Consider the following 24,085-nt stretch of genomic DNA (forward strand, 5'->3'; position numbering starts at 1 on the left):
AGAAGTCATAAATACTATAAGCAATATTCATGAAAGGTTTATTTTAGTGGTAAAATATGACAGAAAAATTACATTTCTTATCTTATAGAATAAAAGGCGAACTCTGCTCCTCCCCTGTATGGGGGGAATTCAAGTGTTTTGTGCGCTGGCGGCCACTAGATGGCACCCAACAGAGCAATTCAATTGTTACTCCGTTTGGACGCACACAGCTGCCGGAGCTGACATCACTGTTATGTTGTTCCGTCATTTTGACTGGCTGATAACTAGCGAATAATAATGGTCACTAAAAGATCATTCTTAAATTGTCGGAATAACAATGGACTTTAAAATGGCCATCTAACAACATAGCATTATTTACATTTGGAAAATATAAATATTAAAAACAATAAATCTTCACCATATTTACAAGGTATAAGAGTAAATGTGATAGAAAAGTAAAATGGTGAAAGTAAATCAGCTGAACTTTCTTTACTGTGACTGGTATTAAAGCTGGCTGTTAATATATTATTATCGTTTTTATTTATATAGCACCACCAAACTCAGTACATAGTGCTGTACAAAAATATTTGCCCTTCACACGAGTCCTGGCCCCATTGGAGCTTAAATTCCCTAATAAACAAGTTACACACACTTGGGGTATGTTTTAGGAGTGTGGGAGAAAAGTGGAGTACCTAGAGAAAACCCACGCAAACACCAGCGTGGGACATACAAACTCCACAATGATAAGGCCCTGGTCAGGATTCAAACTTATGTGTGCCTCCCAACTTTCCCGATTTAGGTGGTACTGCTCCTACTTCCCAGCTGGGACTGCATAGTCTAGACCAGTGATGGTGAACCTTTGGCACTCCCAACTGTTGTTGAACTACACATCCAAGCATTCCCTGCTACAGTTTTGCTATTTGGCCATGCTAAAACTGTAGCAGGGCATGCTGGGATGTATAGTTCAACAGCTGCTTGAGTGCCAAAGGTTCCCTACCACTGGTCTAGACTGAGGTTACTCCCCATTCACCACTGCTCTGCAAAACAGGATAGTGGTGGATGGATGCGCACGTATCTACCATGATGTGTGTGCCATTCAAAAGGCAAGGAACAAGGCGGGCAATCCAGTGCATCAGAAGTGCTGGTCATGCCTTAAATATGACCACGCTCCTGTAATGTACACCAATCCCCATCGTGCATACCCTGCCATGGATTGATCCAGAACCTGAAGAGCAAATGTTGGGATGACCCCATGCTAACATCTGTATATATGAGTGGGAAAGGATCAAAAATTTGGTTGAAAGCCCTTTTTGTTACTTTTTGAAAATATCCATCAATTCAGGACAGCTTGTAACATCGGTTATTTGTGATATAATACAGTAAACTGCTGATATTGGTGGTCATTCCGAGTTGTTCGCTCGTTGCCGATTTTCGATATGCTGCGATTTGTTGCTAACTGCGCATGCGCATGGTACGCAGAGCGCATGCGCTTAGTAATTTAACACAAAACTTAGCTGTTCTGCTGTGGCTTCTGCGGTGCTTTTCATTCGCACTGGTGTTCGGTAAATGATTGAAAGGAAAGGGGCGTTTCTGGGCGTCAACTCAGCATTTTTCCGGCGTTTGCAAAAAAACGCAGGCGTGTCAGGGAAAAACGCGGAGGTGTCTGGAGAAACGGGGGAGTGGCTGGCCGAACGCAGGGCGTGTTTGTGACGTCAAACCAGGAACTAAACGGACTGAGCTGATCGTAATTCGTGAGTAGGTCCGGAGCTACTCAGAAACTGCAAAGAATTATTTATTAGCAGTTCTGCTAATCTTTCGTTCGCAATTCTGCTAAGCTAAGATACACTCCCAGAGGGCGGCGGCCTAGCGTGTGCAATGCTGCTAAAAGCAGCTAGCGAGCGAAAAACTCGGAATGAGGGCCATTGTCCCTGTCATGGTGCAATTCATAATACCAGCATTTATAAAGCACTAACATATTCCACAGCCTTAAACATTAGAAGTAACAGCTATACAGAGATTAAGAGGTTTATCCATACTTGTCCATATGAGCTTACAATGGAAAAGGAGATGAAAGTACGCATGATGGGACAGAAGCAGTTTCACAGAGGGACAATGTAAATCACAAGCAGATGGATTAGGATAGCAGCAAAGAACATAAGTGAGGAAGAATATGATAAATGTGCTTTAAAGGGGGTGCAAACCCCCAACCCTGCTGCAAGAGTCACTGCAGTTGGCAGAATGCAACACTACAGAGTGGTATAGCTGGCAGGAGGGGGGTTCAGGATTGGATGTGTGTGTCACATGAGCAGCTCACAACTTCCCCGTTGATGTCCGGAGAGGCTGTGCCCCCCTCTTTAGTTGGTTTGCATTGTTTTCCATCCCCTTTAATGCAGAAGTGTTAAGTAAAAAATCAGTCACTGGTGTACATGGTATACTGTAAGGCAATAAAGCACTTCTGAAGTCCAATAGAGGATGTACAACAAGTGATCCTTCTCCGGGGATTCCAGATGTCGCTGCAGTGCTTCATTTCTGCTGAATGCATCTACGGATAGTCACATAAATCAACGTAACAATAAACGGCGCTTTGAAAGACAAATTCATTACACATTAATCTTCATTGTCATCCGTGTGTTCTACACTCCATGATCCCCCCTGATTTTACATATGATGTTTCTGAAAGTAATAAGCTTATATAGGACACTGTTTCTCATTGATTCACAATCATGATGATACATGGTGTGCTTGGGAGACACCTCTGTAACTGCCGGTAGCCCAGCTCGCAGGGATATTACTGTGGCAGTCTTACATCCGGGTGGTGGTATTTAGCTCAGCAGTGTGGTCAATGTATTATATCCACAGATTAAATGCTTGCAAGGTGGAAACATATCACTATGACAATCACTTTATAAATGAATTGCACTAATCAGTAACTTTTAGCATGGTATTTCCACTATACAAACACGTCTTTTAAAAGAACCAACAAAGTTGCTTTCCTTATCTCATTCCATGTACAAATAATGACATGTCACAGAGTAACTTATCTTCAAGCATACTGCCGATTGTATAACGCCCTTCCCTGTCGTCAGGGGACTCAAAACTGTGAACAGAAATCCCCATGCACATGATGTCATAGTAATAAAAATATGAATTTACTCACCGGTAATTCTATTTCTCGTAGTCCGTAGTGGATGCTGGGGACTCCGTAAGGACCATGGGGGATAGACGGGCTCCGCAGGAGACTGGGCACACTATAAGAAAGATTTGGTACTACCTGGTGTGCACTGGCTCCTCCCTCTATGCCCCTCCTCCAGACCTCAGTTAGGATACTGTGCCCGGAAGAGCTGACACAATAAGGAAGGATTTTGAATCCCGGGTAAGACTCATACCAGCCACACCAATCACACCGTATAACTCGTGATATTAAACCCAGTTAACAGTATGAAATATAACTGAGCCTCTCAACAGATGGCTCAACAATAACCCTTTAGTTAGGCAATAACTATATACAAGTATTGCAGACAATCCGCACTTGGGATGGGCGCCCAGCATCCACTACGGACTACGAGAAATAGAATTACCGGTGAGTAAATTCTTATTTTCTCTGACGTCCTAGTGGATGCTGGGGACTCCGTAAGGACCATGAGGATTATACCAAAGCTCCCAAACGGGCGGGAGAGTGCGGATGACTCTGCAGCACCGAATGAGAGAACTCAAGGTCCTCCTCAGCCAGGGGATCAAATTTGTAGAATTTAGCAAACGTGTTTGCCCCTGACCAAGTTGCAGCTCGGCAAAGTTGTAAAGCCGAGACCCCTCGGGCAGCCGCCCAAGATGAGCCCACCTTCCTCGTGGAATGGGCTTTCACTGATTTAGGATGCGGCAATCCAGCCGCAGAATGCGCCAGCTGAATTGTGCTACAAATCCAGCGAGCAATAGTCTGCTTAGAAGCAGGAATACCTATTTTGTTGGGTGCATACAGGATAAAAAGCGAGTCAGTTTTCCTTACTCCAGCCGTCCTGGAAACATAAATTTTCAAGGCCCTGACTACGTCCAGTAACTTGGAATCCTCCAAGTCCCTAGTAGCCGCAGGCACCACAATAGGTTGGTTCAAGTGAAAAGCTGATACCACCTTAGGGAGAAACTGGGGACGAGTCCTCAATTCTGCCCTATCCATATGGAAAATCAGATAAGGGCTTTTACATGACAAAGCCGCCAATTCTGACACACGCCTGGCCGAAGCCAAGGCCAATAACATGACCACTTTCCACGTGAGATATTTCAGATCCACGGTTTTAAGTGGTTCAAACCAATGTGATTTTAGGAAACTCAACACCACATTGAGATCCCAAGGTGCCACAGGAGGCACAAAAGGGGGCTGAATATGAAGCACTCCCTTTACAAAAGTCTGAACTTCAGGCAGTGAAGCCAGTTCTTTCTGGAAGAAAATCGACAGAGCCGAAATCTGGACCTTAATGGAACCCAATTTTAGGCCCATAGTCACTCCTGACTGTAGGAAGTGCAGAAAACGACCCAGCTGAAATTCCTCTGTAGGGGCCTTCCTGGCCTCACACCACGCAACATATTTTCGCCAAATAAGGTGATAATGATTTGCGGTTACTTCTTTCCTGGCTTTTATCAGCGTAGGAATGACTTCCTCCGGAATGCCCTTTTCCTTTAGGATCCGGAATTCAACCGCCATGCCGTCAAACGCAGCCGCGGTAAGTCTTGGAACAGACAGGGCCCCTGCTGTAGCAGATCCTGTCTGAGCGGTAGAGGCCATGGGTCTTCTGATAACATTTCTTGAAGTTCCGGGTACCAAGCTCTTCTTGGCCAATCCGGAACCACGAGTATCGTTCTTACTCCTCGCCTTCTTATTATTCTCAGTACCTTTGGTATGAGAGGCAGAGGAGGGAACACATAAACCGACTGGTACACCCACGGTGTCACTAGAGCGTCCACAGCTATCGCCTGAGGGTCCCTTGACCTGGCGCAATATCTCTTTAGCTTTTTGTTGAGGCGGGACGCCATCATGTCCACCTGTGGCCTTTCCCAACGGTTTACCAACAGTAGGAAGACTTCTGGATGAAGTCCCCACTCTCCCGGGTGTAGGTTGTGTCTGCTGAGGAAGTCTGCTTCCCAGTTGTCCACTCCTGGAATGAACACTGCTGACAGTGCTATTACGTGATTTTCCACCCATCGGAGAATCCTTGTGGCTTCTGCCATCGCCACCCTGCTTCTTGTGCCGCCCTGTCGGTTTACATGGGCGACTGCCGTGATGTTGTCTGATTGGATCAGAACCGGCTGGTTTTGAAGCAGGGGCTTTGCCTGACTTAGGGCATTGTAAATGGCCCTCAGTTCCAGAATGTTTATGTGTAGGGACGACTCCTGACTTGACCAAAGTCCCTGGAAATTTCTTCCCTGTGTGACTGCGCCCGAGCCCCGAAGGCTGGCATCCGTGGTCACCAGGACCCAGTCCTGTATGCCGAATCTGCGGCCCTCTAGAAGATGAGCACTCTGCAGCCACCACAGTAGAGACACCCTGGTCCTTGGAGACAGGGTTATCAGTTGATGCATCTGAAGATGCGATCCCGACCACTTGTCCAAGAGGTCCCACTGGAAGGTCCTTGCATGGAACCTGCCGAATGGAATTGCTTCGTACGAAGCCACCATTTTTCCCAGGACTCGTGTGCAGTGATGCACCGATACCCGTTTTGGTTTTAGGAGGTCTCTGACTAGAGATGACAGCTCCTTGGCTTTCTCCTGCGGGAGAAACACTTTTTTCTGTTCTGTGTCCAGAATCATCCCCAGAAACAGTAAGCGTTTGGAAGGAACCAGTTGTGACTTTGGAATGTTTAGAATCCAGCCATGCTGTTGTAGCACTTCCCGAGATAGTGCTACTCTGACCAGTAACTGCTCCCTGGACCTCGCCTTTATTAGGAGATCGTCCAAGTACGGGGTAATTAAAACTCCCTTTTTTCGAAGGAGTATCATCATTTCTGCCATTACCTTGGTAAACACCCTTGGTGCCGTGGACAGTCCAAACGGTAGTGTCTGGAATTGGTAATGGCAATCCTGTACCACAAATCTGAGGTACTCCTGGTGAGGAAGGTAAATTGGGACATGCAGGTAAGCATCCTTGATGTCCAGGGATACCATGTAATCCCCCTCGTCCAGGCTTGCAATAACCGCCCTGAGCGATTCCATCTTGAACTTGAATCTTTTTATGTATGTGTTCAAGGATTTCAAATTTAAAATGGGTCTCACCGAACCGTCCGGTTTCGGTACCACAAACAGTGTGGAATAGTAACCCCGTCCTTGTTGAAGTAGGGGTACTTTGACTATCACCTGCTGGGAATACAGCTTGTGAATTGCCTCTAGTACAGCCTCCCTGCCCGAGGGAGTTGTCGGTAAGGCCGATTTGAGGAAACGGCGGGGGGGAGGCGCCTCGAATTCCAGCTTGTACCCCTGAGATACTACTTGAAGGATCCAGGGATCCACCCGTGAGCGAACCCACTGATCGCTGAAATTTTTGAGGCGGCCCCCCACCGTACCTGGCTCCGCCTGTGGAGCCCCACCGTCATGCGGCGGATTTGGAAGAAGCGGGGGAGGACTTTTGTTCCTGGGAACCTGCTGCGTGGTGCAGCTTTTTTCCCCTTCCTCTGCCTCTAGACAGAAAGGACCCGCCTTTTCCCCGCCTGTTTTTCTGGGGTCGAAAGGACTGTACCTGATAATACGGCGCTTTCTTAGGCTGTGAGGGGACATGGGGCAAAAATGCTGACTTCCCAGCTGTTGCTGTGGAAACAAGGTCTGAGAGACCATCCCCGAATAACTCCTCACCCTTATAAGGCAAAACTTCCATGTGCCTTTTAGAATCTGCATCCCCTGTCCACTGCCGAGTCCATAAGCCTCTCCTAGCAGAAATGGACAATGCACTTATTCTAGATGCCAGCCGGCAGATCTCCCTCTGTGCATCTCTCATGTACAAGACTGAGTCTTTTATATGCTCTACGGTTAGCAATATAGTGTCCCTGTCCAGGGTGTCAATATTTTCTGACAGGGAATCTGACCAAGCAGCATCAGCACTGCACATCCACGCTGAAGCAATAGCTGGTCTCAGTATAACACCAGTGTGTGTATATATAGACTTTAGGATAGCCTCCTGCTTTCTATCAGCAGGTTCCTTTAGGGCGGCCGTATCCGGAGACGGTAGTGCCACCTTTTTAGACAAACGTGTGAGCGCTTTATCCACCCTAGGGGGAGTTTCCCAACGTGACCTATCCTCTGGCGAGAAAGGGAACGCCATTAGTAATTTTTTTGAAATCACCAATTTTTTATCAGGGAAAGCCCACGCTTCTTCACACACTTCATTTAATTCTTCAGATGGGGGAAAAACTATTGGTAGTTTTTTCTCCCCAAACATAATACCCTTTTTTGAGGTACCTGGGTTTATATCAGAAATGTGTAAAACCTCCTTCATTGCCTCAATCATGCAACGAATGGCCCTAGTGGACATTAAATTTGACTCATCGTCGTCGACACTGGTATCAGTATCCGTGTCGACATCTGTGTCTGCCATCTGAGGTAGTGGGCGTTTTAGAGCCCCTGATGGCCTTTGAATTGCCTGGGCAGGCACGAGCTGAGAAGCCGGCTGTCCCGCATTTGGCATGTCGTCAAATTTTTTATGTAAGGAGTCGACACTTGCACGTAATTCCTTCCATAAGTCCATCCACTCAGGTGTCTGCCCCGCAGGGGGTGACATCACATTTATAGGCATCTGCTCCGCCTCCACATAAGTCTCATCAAACATGTCGACACAGCCGTACCGACACACCGCACACACACACAGGGAATGCTCTTAAAGGAGACAGGACCCCACAAAAGCCCTTTGGGGAGACAGAGAGAGAGTATGCCAGCACACACCAGAGCGCTATATAATGCAGGGACTAACTGAATTATGTCCCCTATAGCTGCTATAATATTTACTGTGCCTCAAATTTGTGCCCCCCCTCTATTTTTTACCCTTTTCTGTAGTGTAGACTGCAGGGGAGAGTCAGGGAGCTTCCTTCCAGCGGAACTGTGAGGGAGAAATGGCGCCAGTGTGCTGAGGGAGATGGCTCCGCCCCTTTTTCGGCGGACTTTTCTCCCGCTTTTTTCTGTATTCTGGCAGGGGTAATTACCACATATATAGCCTCTGGGGCTATATATTGTGGTTATTTTGCCAGCCAAGGTGATTTTACTGCTGCTCAGGGCGCCCCCCCCCAGCGCCCTGCACCCTCAGTGACCGGAGTGTGAAGTGTGTATGAGGAGCAATGGCGCACAGCTGCAGTGCTGTGCGCTACCTTGGTGAAGACTGAAGTCTTCTGCCGCCGATTTTCCGGACCATCTTCATGCTTCTGGCTCTGTAAGGGGGACGGCGGCGCGGCTCCGGGAACGAACACCAAGGACGGGTCCTGCGGTCGATCCCTCTGGAGCTAATGGTGTCCAGTAGCCTAAGAAGCCCAAGCTAGCTGCAAGCAGGTAGGTTCGCTTCTTCTCCCCTTAGTCCCTCGTTGCAGTGAGCCTGTTGCCAGCAGGTCTCACTGTAAAATAAAAAACCTAACATATACTTTCTTTCTAGGAGCTCAGGAGAGCCCCTAGTGTGCATCCAGCTCAGCCGGGCACAGAAATCTAACTGAGGTCTGGAGGAGGGGCATAGAGGGAGGAGCCAGTGCACACCAGATAGTACCTAATCTTTCTTTTAGAGTGCCCAGTCTCCTGCGGAGCCCGTCTATCCCCCATGGTCCTTACGGAGTCCCCAGCATCCACTAGGACGTCAGAGAAACTGTGGTGGAGAACAGTTCCCATAGATCTCTCCGTGTATGAGTATCATTGGTTCTAAGATGCCCTGTGGGTGAAACAGGAGCACCTGGAGGAAACCCACTCACAAAATGAGAGATACAAAAGCTACACGGGGTCCTGGTTGGAAATTAACCCTTTAGTGCTGTGAGGCAGTAATGCTGACCACTGTGCCAACCGGATATGCTGTTAGATCAGGGAAAATACTATATTAAAGATTATTGAAAACCAGAGAGCCTTTACGAATACTCATTGTACTTTTAAAAAAGAGCACATAGATTAAAAATAGTGTAAGGAATATTCATGTTACACCGGCACTGCTGAAAATGCAGTAACTACTGTGTACTATACTGATCTATTAATCACTATTACTTTTTTATATGGCAACAACATATTACTAAGCATATAACTCTGTGTTCAATGACATCAGTCCCTGTCCCTCTGGAGCTTAAACTTTACATTCCGTACCACACAAACACAGGTGTGAATTATTAGATCTTTACTAGAAAGGTCTACAGTCAATAGGTCCACCACTAATGGTAGACATGCATTAGGTCGACAAGGTCAAAAGGTTGAAAGGGTTAAAAGGTTGACAGAATAGGTGGACAGTAGGAAAGGTCGACAGGGTCAAAAGGTCAACAAGGAAATGGTCGACAAAAAAAAAAAAAGGTAGACACAATATTTTGTTTTGGGTGTTTTGTCACTTTTCTGCCACAAACAAGCCCCATCAGTGTACCACGTCCCCATGCATGGCTCGCTATGCCTCGGGCAAGGTGCCTCGCACCACTACCGCTGTGCTCGGCACAATAACTATTCCCAGTTGTAGTCCACGTGGATGGTAAAGTAAAAAAAGTTGAAACCAATGAAAATTAAAATAAAAAAAACTTGTGTCTTTGGTGTGCGTCGACCATTGTTATGTCGACCTTTTGACCCTTTCGACCTGTTGAACTGTCTACCCTTTACATGTCAACCTTTTGACCCTATCGACCTAATGCATGTCTATCATTAGTGGTAGACCTATTGACTGTAGACCTTTTTAGTGTAGACCTATAGTCCGGATACCCACAAACGCACACCTATTAGAAAACCAATTAAGCTATCAGTATGTCTTTGGACAGTAGGAGGAAACTGGATCACCCCGAGGGAATGTCTAAAATCACAGGGAAAACGTTTGGTGCTTTCAAGCATTCAAGCCATGGACATGATATACTGGGGACAGCAGTGAAATGTACAATGAGCAGCTATTCAGCCATCCTAAAGTACAAATCCTAAAAATCTGCTTGTTCCACACTGTTGCAGTCACCACCCATACAATGCCGGAAAGTTCTAAGGGTTTCAGCCACATCACAAAAAGCTATTAAGTACTTAAGCAAGCATGTTGCCACGGATGACGTGAAGATCTCAACAGAACTAAAAACCTTTTGCAATACATCATAAGAACAGTTTGTGACATCAACACGTTCTGGATACACACATAATTTTACCTAATGACTTTGTCAACAAAAATACTGGATTTTAATTTAATTTTATGAGCTGCACAGTTACTGGAGATGGTCTATGTCTGCTGCTTTCCAAAAGGATCGTGAGCAAGTCATCCACGCTCAGGGCACACTCAGCTTCTCTATTCCGTGAGTTCGGAGGTGGAAATTCAGATACGACCACTTGGTAAAGCATTTCCTACACTCAGGACACGTAAAGAGTTTGTCTGTGGTATGCGTCCTTTGGTGTGTCACCATGTGCGAACTCTGGGTGAAGCGTTTGCCACACTTCGGACAAGCAAATGGCTTCTCTCCGGTGTGTGTTCTGTAGTGTGTGGCCATATTGGATCTTCTACTAAACAGTTTCCCACAGTCCGGACATGCGTACGGCTTTTCTCCTGTGTGCGTCTTTAGATGCATTCCCAGGTGTGACCTCTTTGCAAAGCGTTTCTCACAGTGGCTGCAGGCATAAGGCTTATCTGCCGAGGACGACTGGCCATGTGTGATCTGGTGGACGAGAAGATTGTTCATGGTTTCAAACAGCTGACTGCGTTCCTCACAAACGCGAGTCAGATTGTCTACATATGCTGGTTCTTCCTCAAATGTATAATTATATTGGCTGCTCTCCTCCTTAATTTGTGGATGTTCCTTCGACAGACAATTGGCGTCACCAACAAACTTGTCATACGCAGTCCACGACTGATCTTCACACTGATCGAATGTAGAAGTATATACAAAGTTTTCTATAACGTGTCTGGGTGACTCAGCGGGAAAGTTTTCTCCACTGTCCTCTACTTGAGATATATGGAAGTTCGTTTTGTTATCCTCCACTGTTTCATCAGGTGAACAAGCCATGGTGCAGGACTCTCCTTGCAAATCTCTGCTCTTAAATTCATCTACTGAAAAGAGATTTACATTAAGTTCTTTGCCATAAGTATAAACAGAACACTGACATCAAAAAGGGGGGCGATTGTCAACTCTTGAACCAAACTCTGCACTTGGGGCCTAATTCAGTAAGGATTGCAAATTCTGCTAATTAGCAGTATTTGCAATCCTTTTGTTAGCATGCTGGGGGCCGCCCATCGCAGGGTAAGGCCGCCCAGTATTCTGACCACCGCTGCCTCCCCCCTTCAACAAGCAGAAATTGCGAACGTTTCACAATTTCTGCTTGTTTGCAGAAATTAGGGATGCCTCCTTCCGGCGCAGGAGGCCCGCCGCCATGTTTCCTATCACCTCACACCCCCACCACGCTCCCGTTCGAGCCGCACCGCCCTCTGTTTGCCCGCTTCAGCCCCAGCAACGTTGCTTCTCCTTCCTGGAAACGGAGTGTTGCATGCCCCCCCCCCCCCACCTGATTGACAGGCAGAGGCGATTGCATTTTCTGCGGCCCCCCGCAGAGAATGCAGGCGCATGCGCAGGACGGGTGCAACGCATGCACCCGCATCTTTTTCTCATTATTTGCGGATGGATCGCACACTGCGATCCAACCTGAATTAGGCCCATTATGTACTTCAGCAAATAGAGCCTGAATTAGAGGGATTGTGTCCATCTGCGATATGATGCGTTGCGGTAGCCGGCACACAAAGAGCCTGATTCTATGTCACATGTACGTATCCAGCAATCTTTGCCAACGCATGCTTAATTCAGAGACACACGTATGTCATGTGTGACTCAGCAGATGGTAGATGGGCATTTCAGGGCGGCAACAACGTAAATACGAGTAAGAGAATAGTTTCAATTATGTTTTGGGTTATGTCATGAGTGCATTGCCAGAGTCACTCATTTCTGAGTTGTGCGAGTGCATTGTGGGCGCCAATGAAAGATGGGCCTCCTGCACCCAATAGGGGAGTAAGTTACTGATGATAGTTGCTCTTGTGAACGGAGCAGTGGGGGCGGTGAGTTCACAAAATGTGTACAACTCAGAATATTGGGGGATAGTTGCATTAGCATACGAGAAGGAGGGCAGTCTGTGCACCGCAGAAGTCTAAGTGGCCATTTATTTGGTTTTATGGAACCTTAAGGCCAAAGAAAACATGCTCTGTACATGCTCTGGCAGTCTTAGTCTGGCTGCGTGTTGATTAGACAGCGTCCGATTTAGCATCTGAGCATAAAATTAATGTGTACATAGATTAGACAGTTGTGTTTGGGTAATTTTACATTTTTATTCTTGTTGACTACCACTGCGCTCCACAGTGATAAACAAAACAGCACATAGATAGAACAGGGACATAGGAAGTAGGCAGAATAAGTGCAAGTGAAACACAAAGAAGGTTAGTGAAGGCCCTAGAAATCATACCATTTAGAGGGAAAGGGCAAAGCTAAGACAAGAGAAGAACGAGACTCAGAGTGGGGCAGAAGGACACCTTTACCTGTGTAAGTAGCATGGGTGGCAGCTGGTAGGTTTTAATAAAGCGACGTGTTGTCAAAGACAGGGCCGGTGCTAGGGTGTTCAGAGCCTCCCTGCAAACTATATAAATTTGCGCCCTCCTGCCCATATTTCACAAAGGGACAACACGTGCTGAAGGGACAGTGCGTGACCCAAGCGGCGTGGAGGGGCAAGGGTGAGGCACCTGTACCTGCACTATCAGTGACCAGCAGGAGACTGGCAGTAGGAGACCTTAACACACCACAGAAACAGAAGTGCCTGCAGCTGCTGCTGGTCTACTGGATCAGGTAAACAGAGCAGATTTCTGGGGAAGCTGCATTCAACAGGCTACAGGGTCAGAGCTAGGCATTTTGGCACCCTGTGCCAGAAAGAGAATTGGTGCCCCCCTTCCCCTGATATTTAAAACAGGGACAGTGCGCGCCAAAAGTGCGCTGCAAAAATATAGGCACATGGCTTCATGGGGAAGGGATATGGTCACAAAATTATACCAATACATATTACACTGCACAGTAGTCTCCATTATTAAAATAAGGTCACACTGTAGTACCGCTTACACATTACTCCACGTAAAGTCCCCTTTTACACATTACTCAAGGTAGAGTCTCTTTTACACATTACTCCAGATAAGAGTTCCTTTTACATATTATACAGCAGGTAGGGCCCCTTTCACACATCCAGGTAGAGTCCCCTTGACATGTGTCTGTGTGTTTGATGGTGCAGCGGTGGCACGGCTGTGAGGCTGCTGCCAGCAGCTCTGCGCCCATATATGCACTGTGGGCTAGGCACTGCTGGAACAGTGCTAGTTATGGCCCAGTGCAGGGTATCCAAGGGAGGGGGGTACAGTGGCTGGGAGAGAACACGTGGGGGTGGGGTTGACACAGTTACTGAGTTAGTGACTGAGACAGAACACCGAAGGGGGGGTGACACAGTGACGTGACAGAACACACAGAGGGGGTTTGATGCACTGGTACAGAACACGGGGGTGAGTGTGACACAGCGACAGAGCACGGGGTGTGTGACAGCGACAGAACACGGGGAGTGTGACACAGAGACGGAACATTGGGGGGGGGGGGGGGTGACACAGTGACAAAACACGGGGGGGACGGGAAACAGTGACAGAACACGAGGGGGTGTGACAGTGACAGAACACGGGGGTGGGGGTGACACCATGACAGAACACAAGGCAGGGGTGTGACATCGTGACAGAACACGGGGGGATGACACAGTGACAGAGGGGGGGAGGTACAACGTGACTTCTGGGTGTCTGCAATGTCTCGAGGTCACAGAGTCTCAGTGGGTATGCGTCTTCCCCAGGAGTTTGTAGCCCCATGCCCTCCCCCTGCCCAGTGACCTAAACTGCTGTGCAGCACTCAGAGCCTCCCACTCGGGATAACGGATTTCAGGCTCAGCGCTGCCTGTCTCTCTCTGCCCATAGCAGTCACCATGATGCTGATATATTACTGGTGGCCAGGCGAGCGCGTTTCCCCTTGTGCGCCGATCATCGCAGCTGTAAGAACTCTTTGGGGAGGCTTCATGGCGGAAGCGGAGGGGCACAGCGTGGCTGATCGCAGTAGCAGCACTATGAGGTGCTCGAGGGGGCGGTGCTTGCTGCAATCACACGGGGGGGTTGCTGAATTCTGGCCCACCCTGGACTCCAGAGAGGACACCACTGTGCCTAGTCTGTTTACATATCACACACAGCTGCCGGTGCTGCTGCCTGTAATAGTGTGACAGGTGCAGCGGTAGCCGGCAGCACCAATAGCCAGCAAAGGATTGCAGAGCAGGGACAGCTCCTCTCCAGCCCGGCGCCTACCTGCTCTGCATCCCTTTGCAGAGCGGGTTCCGCCGAGCCTGGTCAGAGACCATTTAAGGATTTGAGGACTTTGTAGGACTTTGTTAGGTTGGGTCATTTGAATTAGACTCTGGAGGACATATGAAGCCAGCGTACTACTGAATCATTGAGTATGGGAGAAGATAGTCATAGGTGTATGTAGCTTTAGTAATGCTGCTTAGAAATGTGGGGGGTCCTTTAAAATGTGACTATGGTGCCCAGTAATTTCTAGCTACTCACCTGCACAGGTATCCTCATGCACTGCAGGAGCCTCCCAGGAAGTCACTGCATACGGCTCTTCTATTGCTTGTCCACTTGATACAACTTCTGCATTGAATTCATCTATGTAAACCAATGAACACTTATACAGAACTCAAAATGGATCTGTAGATCAGTGTGACAGTGCTGGTCACTAGTAAAGAGTTACCCCAATTATATGCACCACTTACCTTCACTGGTGTCGGCCGACAAGTCCACCTCTTCCACGTCCTCTATGCTCTGGGTATCATCTTGTTCCTCAGTGTCCAAAACAGTGGTTACACTATCGGCAGGCACCTCTGTCATTTGTAATGAACAATGTATTTTATTTTAGTGATTTTGCATTTATTTAATTTCATAGCTTGTTCTTGAAACAAGTCATTAGTTTAGTTCAGTGAATTACCAGGGGGCACGAGGCGGGTGTCATTGCAGATCATCAGATAAACCATTGTAATAGAGACTATGCCGTCTACTAGTGATGTCTATTCATGCTCAAGGTTTTCTACAATAACTTTAGAGCAATGGATTTCAGAGTACCCCATTCTGATAATGGTTTACAGTAAATATCCCCTCTTAAATCTACGGTGTTCCTCTCCGCTCTATGAACCTTGACCTGGCACATAATGCATTAGTGCTAATTCCAAGCACATCGTCACCTGGTTCTGCTGGGGATGAAGGATTGCTAGATCTTTCCTCATTCTCCATCACATTCTGGTAATGGTCCTTGTGATCTTCTATATAGTCCCACTCCTCCATGGAGAAGTAAATGGAGACATCGCCACATTTTATAGGCACCTGAAATCAAAGACTGATCAGTTTGCTCTGCCAGCTGTCCAACCACAAGCAGAATTGTCCCCTCCGTCAAAGTGTACTGGAAACTGCAGTAGTATAGAATTCTCCAGCTTAGCATGGAGAAAGGAGTAAGATGCAAAGTGGCACCTGATTGGGTGGCCATAACAGTTGTTCAATCAAGTGCTTCATTCCCTTCTATACCTTTCTTGAACAACTTTTTAGGGGGAGATGTATCAAACCTTGGAGAGAAAGAAAAATTAGACACTGATTGGTTGTTAGTTTATCTCCAAGCTTTGATAAACCTCCCCCTTCGTTCTAGAACTTGAGTTATCTGGAATCTCAATACTGCATGCAACCAATTGGATTTTATTTTTACAGTTTAGAAGAAGAAACTAAGTGTCTTCATGGTTGCTACGGGTTGCATATTATTTATCAGGATTTAATAAACGTACCCCATTATGTTTAGGAGAGGAGAAGTATTGAATGCTGTACTGTATACCCAGCAGTGCTCACCTCTCCTGTTAGCGGTGAGGTGGGACGGCTACAATTCTTCTTAACCATCATGTATTCCTGTAAAATGAAAACAAACAAACACATTTCTATCACAATCATGATCAGGCGGCCATATGTATTGTGAGATACTGTTAAAACTACTCACACAAACAGATGGATTATAACGTTTCTGCCCTAGTTGTATATTGACGTTAAACACAACTGTATATTGAGGTGTATAAAAATTTATTTGGAGACAATAAAATAGATTCCCATAACTATTAATCCAAAAACATACAAGTATGGTCATACCAGAGCTGGTCACCGCTCGGTCTCTCCATCATCAGCACTCAAAGTGTTATAGGCCAATATGGAGCACTGACATACCGGAGGAGGGTGAGGCTGCCACTAGCGAGACAGTTCTCTGTCCCCTAACAATCAATATGCTTCCAGTATGTCAGAAATTAAACTTACAGTATAATTTTCTATTGTACTGTTTATTCTACTTTGCACACGTTTCATGTATTTTACTTCCTCAGTGTGGTCTTATACGCAATAAAAACAATTTAAAATCGCAAGCCACAAACCTATGCAATAAATGGGAAGGCGGGTCTAGTAACATCATAGCCGAACAGATGGAGATCCACAGACTATCTAAACAGTGTTGTATAGAAGAGTTGTTGTAGAACTATATGTCCCAGCATACCGAGTCTTGTAGTTGCACAACAGCAGGACAATCCCATGTTGTGAGATCTTTTTATTTTTATTGAGGTGGGGGGGGGGGAACTGGTGTCAGTTTCAGTTGCACTTATCTTGGAATTGGCTAGGTATCATTATTTTTCATTCATAAAAAGGTTCCACGCAGGTTCTACAGCACCGTACACAGCTGGAGAACATAGCTACATTACAAAGTGGCTTCACACAGAGTAGTTACTCTACATACTGTCCATTAAGCTTATAACGTCTACACACATTCACACTGATTATAAAACTATTAGAACAAAGAACACAAGCTGTCCATCACCCTGGTTCCAGAAACATTTATTTTATAAATATATATGTACTGAAGAGAAAATGATCTAACCTCTTGCTGATCTGAGGTATTCCAGCACTGTTTATGTTACTGTATCTTCTTACAGATGTGTCCTCCTACAACCTTGATGCAGTCACATTAAACAGCCCTTTTACGAGTTGTCACGCCATGCCGTGGCATAACTCGGTAGCGCCAAGCATCTTTATGTGCAACTTTTTCCGTTAAAATGTGTTTTAGTTGCATCGCTCTGTAAATAGGACGTACAAGCAGCTAATGTTGATTAAAATGATATGCTGCATGCCTATATTCTGTGTGTGACTGTGGCTGTATCTGCATGCGAAATGCTAGGTTACAGTGATTTCCAGGAAAACACTGTAATATAGCATTTCATATGCAGATACAGCCGCAGACGCACACAGAATATAGGCATGCCTCATACCATTTTACTCAGCAGTCTGCTTGTGCATTCTATTTGCACAGCGATGCGAATCAGATGCATTTTTGGCAAAAAAAGAAGCCTGACGCTGACTCCAGGCATCTTTTTTTTAAATGACAAATCTGTATCTAAAACGGCCGACACCAGAACACTAAAATATATACAGATATCTGTGAATGTTATTGGTTGCTCTTTTACATACGGCGGCTGTTGTTAAAGTTTAGTGCTTTCAAAATGGAGCATTATCATAGAGCAGTGTTTTCCAGCTCTGGTCCACTAACAGTGCAAGTTTTCCAGGTCTCCTTGTTGGTACACACGTGTATTACTTTCCAGATGCCACATTTTAAAAGATCCACAGGCGGTGCTAATTATTTTAATTGTGTTACTGAGGAGATCTGTAAAACATGCACTGTGGGGGTTCACTGAGGGCTCGGGTTGAGAAAGACAGTCATGGATGCTAGTACTCACCTCTCCAGTAAGTAGGGAGATGATTTCCATAGCGAGAGTTAAAAGTCTTTTATTCATTAGCTTCTCATTCTGGCTGTCAGAGATATCTGTGTAAAACAGAGATGAATTAGAATGATCATTGGTGGTCATTCCGAGTTGTTCGCTCGCTAGCTGCTTTTAGCAGCATTGCAAACGCTAGGCCGCCGCCCTCTGGGAGTGTATCTTAGCTTAGCAGAATTGCGAACGAAAGAGTAGCGGAATTGCTACTAAATATTTTCTTGCAGTTTCTGAGTAGCTCCAGACCTACTCCTAGATTGCGATCAGCTCGGTCCGTTTAGTTCCTGGTTTGACGTCACAAACACGCCCTGCGTTCGCCCAGCCACTCCCCCGTTATTCCAGACACTCCCGCGTTTTTCCCTGACACGCCTGCGTTTTTTAGCACACTCCCGGAAAACGCTTAGTTACCACCCAGAAACGCCCCTTTCCTGTCAATCACTCACCGATCAGCAGTGCGACTGAAAAGCGCTGCACGAACAACAGCAAAACTGCTAAGTTTTTAGTTAAATAACTAAGCGCATGCGCGCTGCATACCATGCGCATGCGCATTTAGCAACAAATCGCAGCATAGCGAAAATCGGCAACGAGCGAATAACTCGGCATGACCACCATTGTGTGGCTCCTGGGTGGTTTGCCATTTACACACCCACCAGCCTCACCATTGTATGGATCTGTACCAATTGATTTATCCACCATCAATTTCGCTGTGAATGTGGAATCGTGTTTCGTTCCCCTGAAGTCGATATTCTCCGAGTCTTCTGTGCACATATCCTTCACTCTGTGTCCTATCAGCGGAGAGAAAGTCTGCACTCGAGGCTGGGGCGGAACAGGATTCACACATGTAACAACTTCAACATCCTTGCACGGCGAAACCATAAAGATGTCGTCCTCCATGTGGGTTTTTTGTACTTTTCCAAAAATTGTGGGAATGGCATCTGGCTTCAGAACCATTTCTGTGCCGTTAAAGATGTAACTTTTCGGGGAGAAATGTTTGGAACAGATCTGATAGAGACCAGATTTCCGGGAACGTAGAACACTCTCTGCAAATACATCGATATCACTGAAAATGTTACCAGTCTGCTGCAGCCAGAGTTTAATCAAGGGGATGGAGCACGGAAATCCATGAAGTTTAACCCGGTCAGTCCCAGTGACACTGTGACAGTTCTTCACGATGCACTTTGTCATGGTGTATATCTGCAGAACAATAGCTCATTATCACAGCATAATACAGTACATTGAATGCAGCCTGGAATATATAAGGGGTGTGGATCATTAGATCGACAGTGTCTAGGTCGACAATGTTTAGGTCGACCACTATAGGTCGACAGTCACTAGGTCGATAGGGTCAGAAGGTCGACATATTCTATGTCGACAGGTCAAATGGTCGACATGAGTTTTTTTATGTTTTTTTTTTGTGTCGTTTTCTTTGTAGAGTGACCGGGAACCCCAATTAGTGCACCGTGTCCGCTCGCCATGCTTCGGGCAAGTTGCCTTGCTCCGCTGCCGCTTTGCTCGGCACAGATTACTGTTCCAATCGTAGTCCACGTGGATCGTTAAGTATGAAAAAGTAAAAAAAAAAAACTCATGTCGACCTAGAACATGTCGACCTTCTGACCCTGTCGACCTAGTGACTGTCGACTTATAGTGGTCGACCTATACAGTATCGATCTTCAGACCGGATCCCTATATAAGAAGGTTGTGATGAAACCCAGTCCACAAGATCCCCTTGCAGTTCAAGTTTTATAGACCAAATGTGGTTCTTTTAAATTTTGTCAGTTAAGGGGTCCATACAGCTGCGACTGATTGCTCAATTACCCGGCCCCAACGCCAGGGATTCTAAAGGGCCCTACACACTGGCCGACATCAGCCAAAGATATGAACGATCTCGTTCATAAATGAACGAGATACCGTTCATATCTTTGAGTGTGGAGGCTCCAGCGATAAACGATGCGCGGCCCTGCGCTCGTTCATCGCTGGTCCCCCATCGGCTGTACATGCAGGCCAATATGGACGATCTCGTCCATATTTGCCTGCACTTCAATGCAGCCGGGTGACGGGGGGAGTGAAGAAACTTCACTCCCCCCGTCACTACCCCCCAGCCGCCGGGTCGCCCGTCGGCCGTATCCGCCGTCGGGCAGCTCGGCGGCGGATCGGCCAATGTGTAGGGCCTATAACATGTTGGATTTCCACGTTTTGGCAATCCTGAAAAAAAAATTTTGGGATCAGCAAATCGAGGATTTTCAACATGCAGAATTTCCCGATTCACTGATGGATTGTCAATCATCGATGGAGCGCTTCTGATTAGGGAATTGGGGAAATGTGGCGCCGATGTATGACCCACATTAGAAATGAGCAAAACTGTGCATTAGCAAGGAGATCTGGAAAACATGAGCTGTTAGGTGTCCTTGAGCACAGAGTATCGTCTCCAATGAGTTGGAAGAATGTCAATTTACACTTATTAATGTGTTCAGTGATTGTACGGAGATTAATAATCCGGATGTAGACCCAACCCTATACTATACAATATTTGAAACTCCTGTATTTAACTAAGTTTCCTAATTCACAAGCATTCTCAATGTATTACTGTTTTGGAAACAACAGAATTTCTTACAGGCAAGTTACGCTGGCTCCTTGTTTTGTCTTACTGACCCCCGCAACCAGAGTAAAGTATACATGCTCTGACTATTGGTCGTTACAGTCAGTGACAGCTTTCAAGACGGGTATGAGTCATTAGGTCAACAAGATTTAGGTCGACAGTCATTAGGTCGACCACTACTGGTCGACCTGCATTAGGTTGACATGTACTAGGTCGACATGGAAAAAGGTCGACATGAGTTTTTTTACTTTTTTGGTGTTGTTTTCTTCGTAAAGTGACGGGGAACCCCAATTAGTGCACAGTGTCCCCTCGAAGGTGCCTCGCTCCGCTACCGCTGCGCTCGGCACAGGTTACCGTTCCCATTCGTAGTCCACGTGGATCGGAAAGTATGAAAAAGTTAAAAATATGATTTTTTTTTTTAAACCTCATGTCGACCTTGTTCATGTCGACACAATGACCATGTTGACCTTTTCACCATGTCAATCTCATGCATGTCGACCAATAGCGGTCGACCTAATGACTGTAGACCTAAGTCTTGTCGACCTAATGACCGTAAACCTTCAAGACTTAGCAGGAAGGTAATATGATAAATCACTGCTATTGTTTCAGTAACAGTAACACAATGACAAGGTAATATATTTCAATCACAATAATAAAGGCATATATTGTGTTATTGCAGCAATGTTAAAAATATTGTTTAAACAAAATTAACAATAATTAAAATACAGCTGCGTTGCTTTATTCACACAAGCCCCATTCTTCAGCAAATCCGCTATCAAACAATGGGGCTAATTCAGACCTGTTCGCTCACCAGTTTTTTTTTTACATTTCTGCGTTCGCATAGTCGCCGCCCATAGGGGAGTGTATTTTCGCTTTGCAAGTGTGCGAACGCATGTGTAGCAGAGCTGTACAAACAGATTTTGTGCAGTCTCTGAGTAGCCCAGGTCTTACTCAGCCACTGCGATCACTTCAGCCTGTCCGGGACCGGAATTTACGTCAGGAACCCTCCCTGCAAACGCATGGACACGCCGGCGTTTTTCCAACCACTCCCTGAAAACGGTCAGTTACCGCCCACAAACGCCTTCTATCTGTCAATCTCCTTGCGAACGCCCGTGCGAATGGATCCGTTGCACAAACCCATCGCTGAGCAGCGATCCGCTTTGTACCGGTGCGACGCGCCTGCGCATTGCGGTGCATACGCATGCGCAGTTTAGACCTGATCGCCCGCTGTACGAAAAAACGCAGCCTAGCGATCAGGTCTGAACTAGCCCCAATGTCCTGTACTCTCTATATTTTGCCTCCAGCCTATTGAAATAGGCATAATACCATGTGGGGTCTATGTACTATGCCTTAGAGAGTGATAAAGTGGAAAGAGATGTTGTGCCAGCCGATCAGTTCCTAACTGCCATGTTACAAGATGGATTTAAACATGACAGCCAGTAGCTGATTGGTTGGTACTTTATATCTCTCTCCACTTTATGGGAGGTACCCTTTTAGCAGCGGCAATTTACAGCTGCTGGTAGTTTCGCCGGTTGCTATCCAATTAGCCCTGAAAACCAGCTTTACGATTATGCTTCTGGTACCTCAGGCACCCGAAGCATAATCCGCGATAAGCAGCCCTCGGAGCCATGATAGCACATGAGATTGGGAATTTATCTCGGATCCCATGTGTTATCACACAATCGTGGGTCCTTTTTGGACGATAAAAACAGCCTATAATGCGACAGACAGATGTTTTTATCGGCTGGAATATTATCACAGCTAATTGGATAGCCCCCATTCTCTCTACAAGGATTAGTACAATGTACAGCTGCCCCTCTACATGCTGTTGGGGGCTGTCCTGTGGACTACAGTACTAACAGCATTTTTAAAGCTCAGTTTATAACGACAGTCTATTATGTTCTGCATAACATGGCCTGTTCAGATACAATACATTTTAGTTGTTGAGTGTTTCTTTTACAAACATGTCCAATAAACTGCTGTTAATGTTTATGTGTGGCGACCGAACCTCCCGTGACCTCCAACTGAATTAGTCGCAAGGTCCTGTTGCAGCCTGGCATAATTTGTCTCTACGGGATTTTGGGTGTGGTATGGAAAGTCGACAGTAATTAAGTCGACCACTATTGGTGGACAGTAACTAGGCCGACTGGGTCTCTAGGTTGACGTTAATTTTTTTTTTGGTGTCGTTTTCTCCATACAGTGACCGGGAACCCCAATTAGTGCACCGTGTGCGCTCAGCACAGGTTACTATTCCCAATAGTAGTCCGTGTGGATTGTTAAGTATGAAAAAGTTCAAAAAAAGAAAAAAATTGTGAAAAACTCATGTCGACCTTTTGACCTGTCAACCTAGTTACTGTCGACCTAGAGACCGGATCCATATCCGTAAGCAATGTATTGGGTACCATATTTGCTAGTAATTTGCACGTCATAAGTGTACTAAGCGCCAGTGACCTAGGGGGTCATTCCGAGTTGATCGCTCGCTAGCTATTTTTTGCAGCGCTGCGATCAGATAGTCGCCGCCTATGGGGGAGTGTATTGTCGCTTTGCAAGTGTGCGAACGCTTGTGCAGCCGAGCAGAACAAAAAAGTTTTGTGCAGTTTCTGAGTAGGTCTGAACTTACTCAGCCGCTGCGATCACTTCAGCCTGTCCGGTCCTGGAATTGACGTCAGACACCCGCCCTGCAAACGCTTGGACATGCCTGCGTTTTTCCAACCACTCCCTAAAAACAGTCAGTTGACACCTATAAACGCCCTCTTCCTGTCAATCTTCTTGCGATCGGCTGTGCGAAAGGATTCTTTGTTAAATCCATCGCCCAGCACCGATCCGCTTTGTACCTGTACGACGCGCCTGCGCATTGCAAATGACCCACCTAGTACACAGTCATTTATCCCTGTTGTGTTCCTTACTGTACAAAGCACCAATGGGGAAATACCAGCCCAAGTACACATTACAGAGCAGTAAAATAGATGTATTTTATATGGAATATAATCAGATTATTTCAGCCATCCCACTTATACTCAGCCTATCACAGCTACATTCCAATATTACCTGCAACTTCCAGCTATGCTAACACTGCTCAGCAGCCACAGACACACATTACTGATCACAGCCCCTACTCTGCTGCCTGCACTGATTACAATGGGCTGTACTAGTAGCCTATACAATGTGGGGAATGTATGTCACACAACAACACAAATCCTACCGTGCTGCCTTATTGTAATCAGGAGGACCCCTGCCTGCTGGCGCTGGGAGGCGGAGCGATATGGTAATCTATCCACACTGATTGGCTGACCTGCCATATAGGACGTACGCCTATGAAACACAGATTTCTGGGTAATGTAGTTTCCGTTTGCATCTGTGTGGGCACAAGTTGAAAGTGAGAGGACTACATCTCCCAGAATCCTCCGAGGCGCCGCCGTTTGGATGACAAATCATGTGATTCTGTGTCTGGTTGCTGCTGGCTGGGTT

At 46.3% G+C, this 24,085-nt stretch overlaps 1 protein-coding gene across 3 annotated transcripts; it reads right to left on the bottom strand.

The window, feature by feature from the left end:
* Positions 1–8,744: 8,744 nt before the first annotated feature.
* LOC134949167 (zinc finger protein 436-like) lies at positions 8,745–24,038 on the bottom strand. Of its 3 annotated transcripts, none has more exons than XM_063937589.1 (8): positions 23,820–24,038; positions 18,681–19,215; positions 17,986–18,071; positions 16,070–16,126; positions 15,421–15,559; positions 14,956–15,063; positions 14,747–14,848; positions 8,745–11,185 (listed from the first exon to the last, which is right to left on the bottom strand). In XM_063937589.1, the coding sequence occupies exons 2-8, from the start codon at positions 19,204–19,206 to the stop codon at positions 10,413–10,415; spliced, it is 1,791 nt and encodes a 596-aa protein (XP_063793659.1). In that variant the 5' UTR covers positions 19,207–19,215; positions 23,820–24,038; the 3' UTR covers positions 8,745–10,412. The 3 variants fall into 3 exon arrangements, with proteins under 3 accessions (XP_063793659.1, XP_063793657.1, XP_063793658.1); XM_063937587.1 differs by having other exon boundaries at positions 8,745–11,188; positions 23,820–24,037; XM_063937588.1 differs by lacking the exon at positions 23,820–24,038 and adding an exon at positions 23,666–23,766 and having other exon boundaries at positions 8,745–11,188.
* Positions 24,039–24,085: the final 47 nt, after the last annotated feature.

The sequence above is a fragment of the Pseudophryne corroboree genome, chromosome 8 (assembly GCF_028390025.1).
Source record: "Pseudophryne corroboree isolate aPseCor3 chromosome 8, aPseCor3.hap2, whole genome shotgun sequence".
NCBI lineage: Eukaryota > Metazoa > Chordata > Amphibia > Anura > Myobatrachidae > Pseudophryne > Pseudophryne corroboree.

Excerpts from the sequence above, each read along its gene's own strand:
- LOC134949167 (XM_063937587.1), bottom strand. The coding sequence starts at position 19,206 with ATGACAAAGTGCATCGTGAAGAACTGTCACAGTGTCACTGGGACTGAC. Across the intron at positions 14,849-14,955 it reads GTCGGCCGACACCAGTGAAG|ATGAATTCAATGCAGAAGTT; the intron begins GTAAGTGGTGCA and ends TGGTTTACATAG. Across the intron at positions 11,189-14,746 it reads GCATGAGGATACCTGTGCAG|TAGATGAATTTAAGAGCAGA; the intron begins GTGAGTAGCTAG and ends ATCTCTTTTCAG.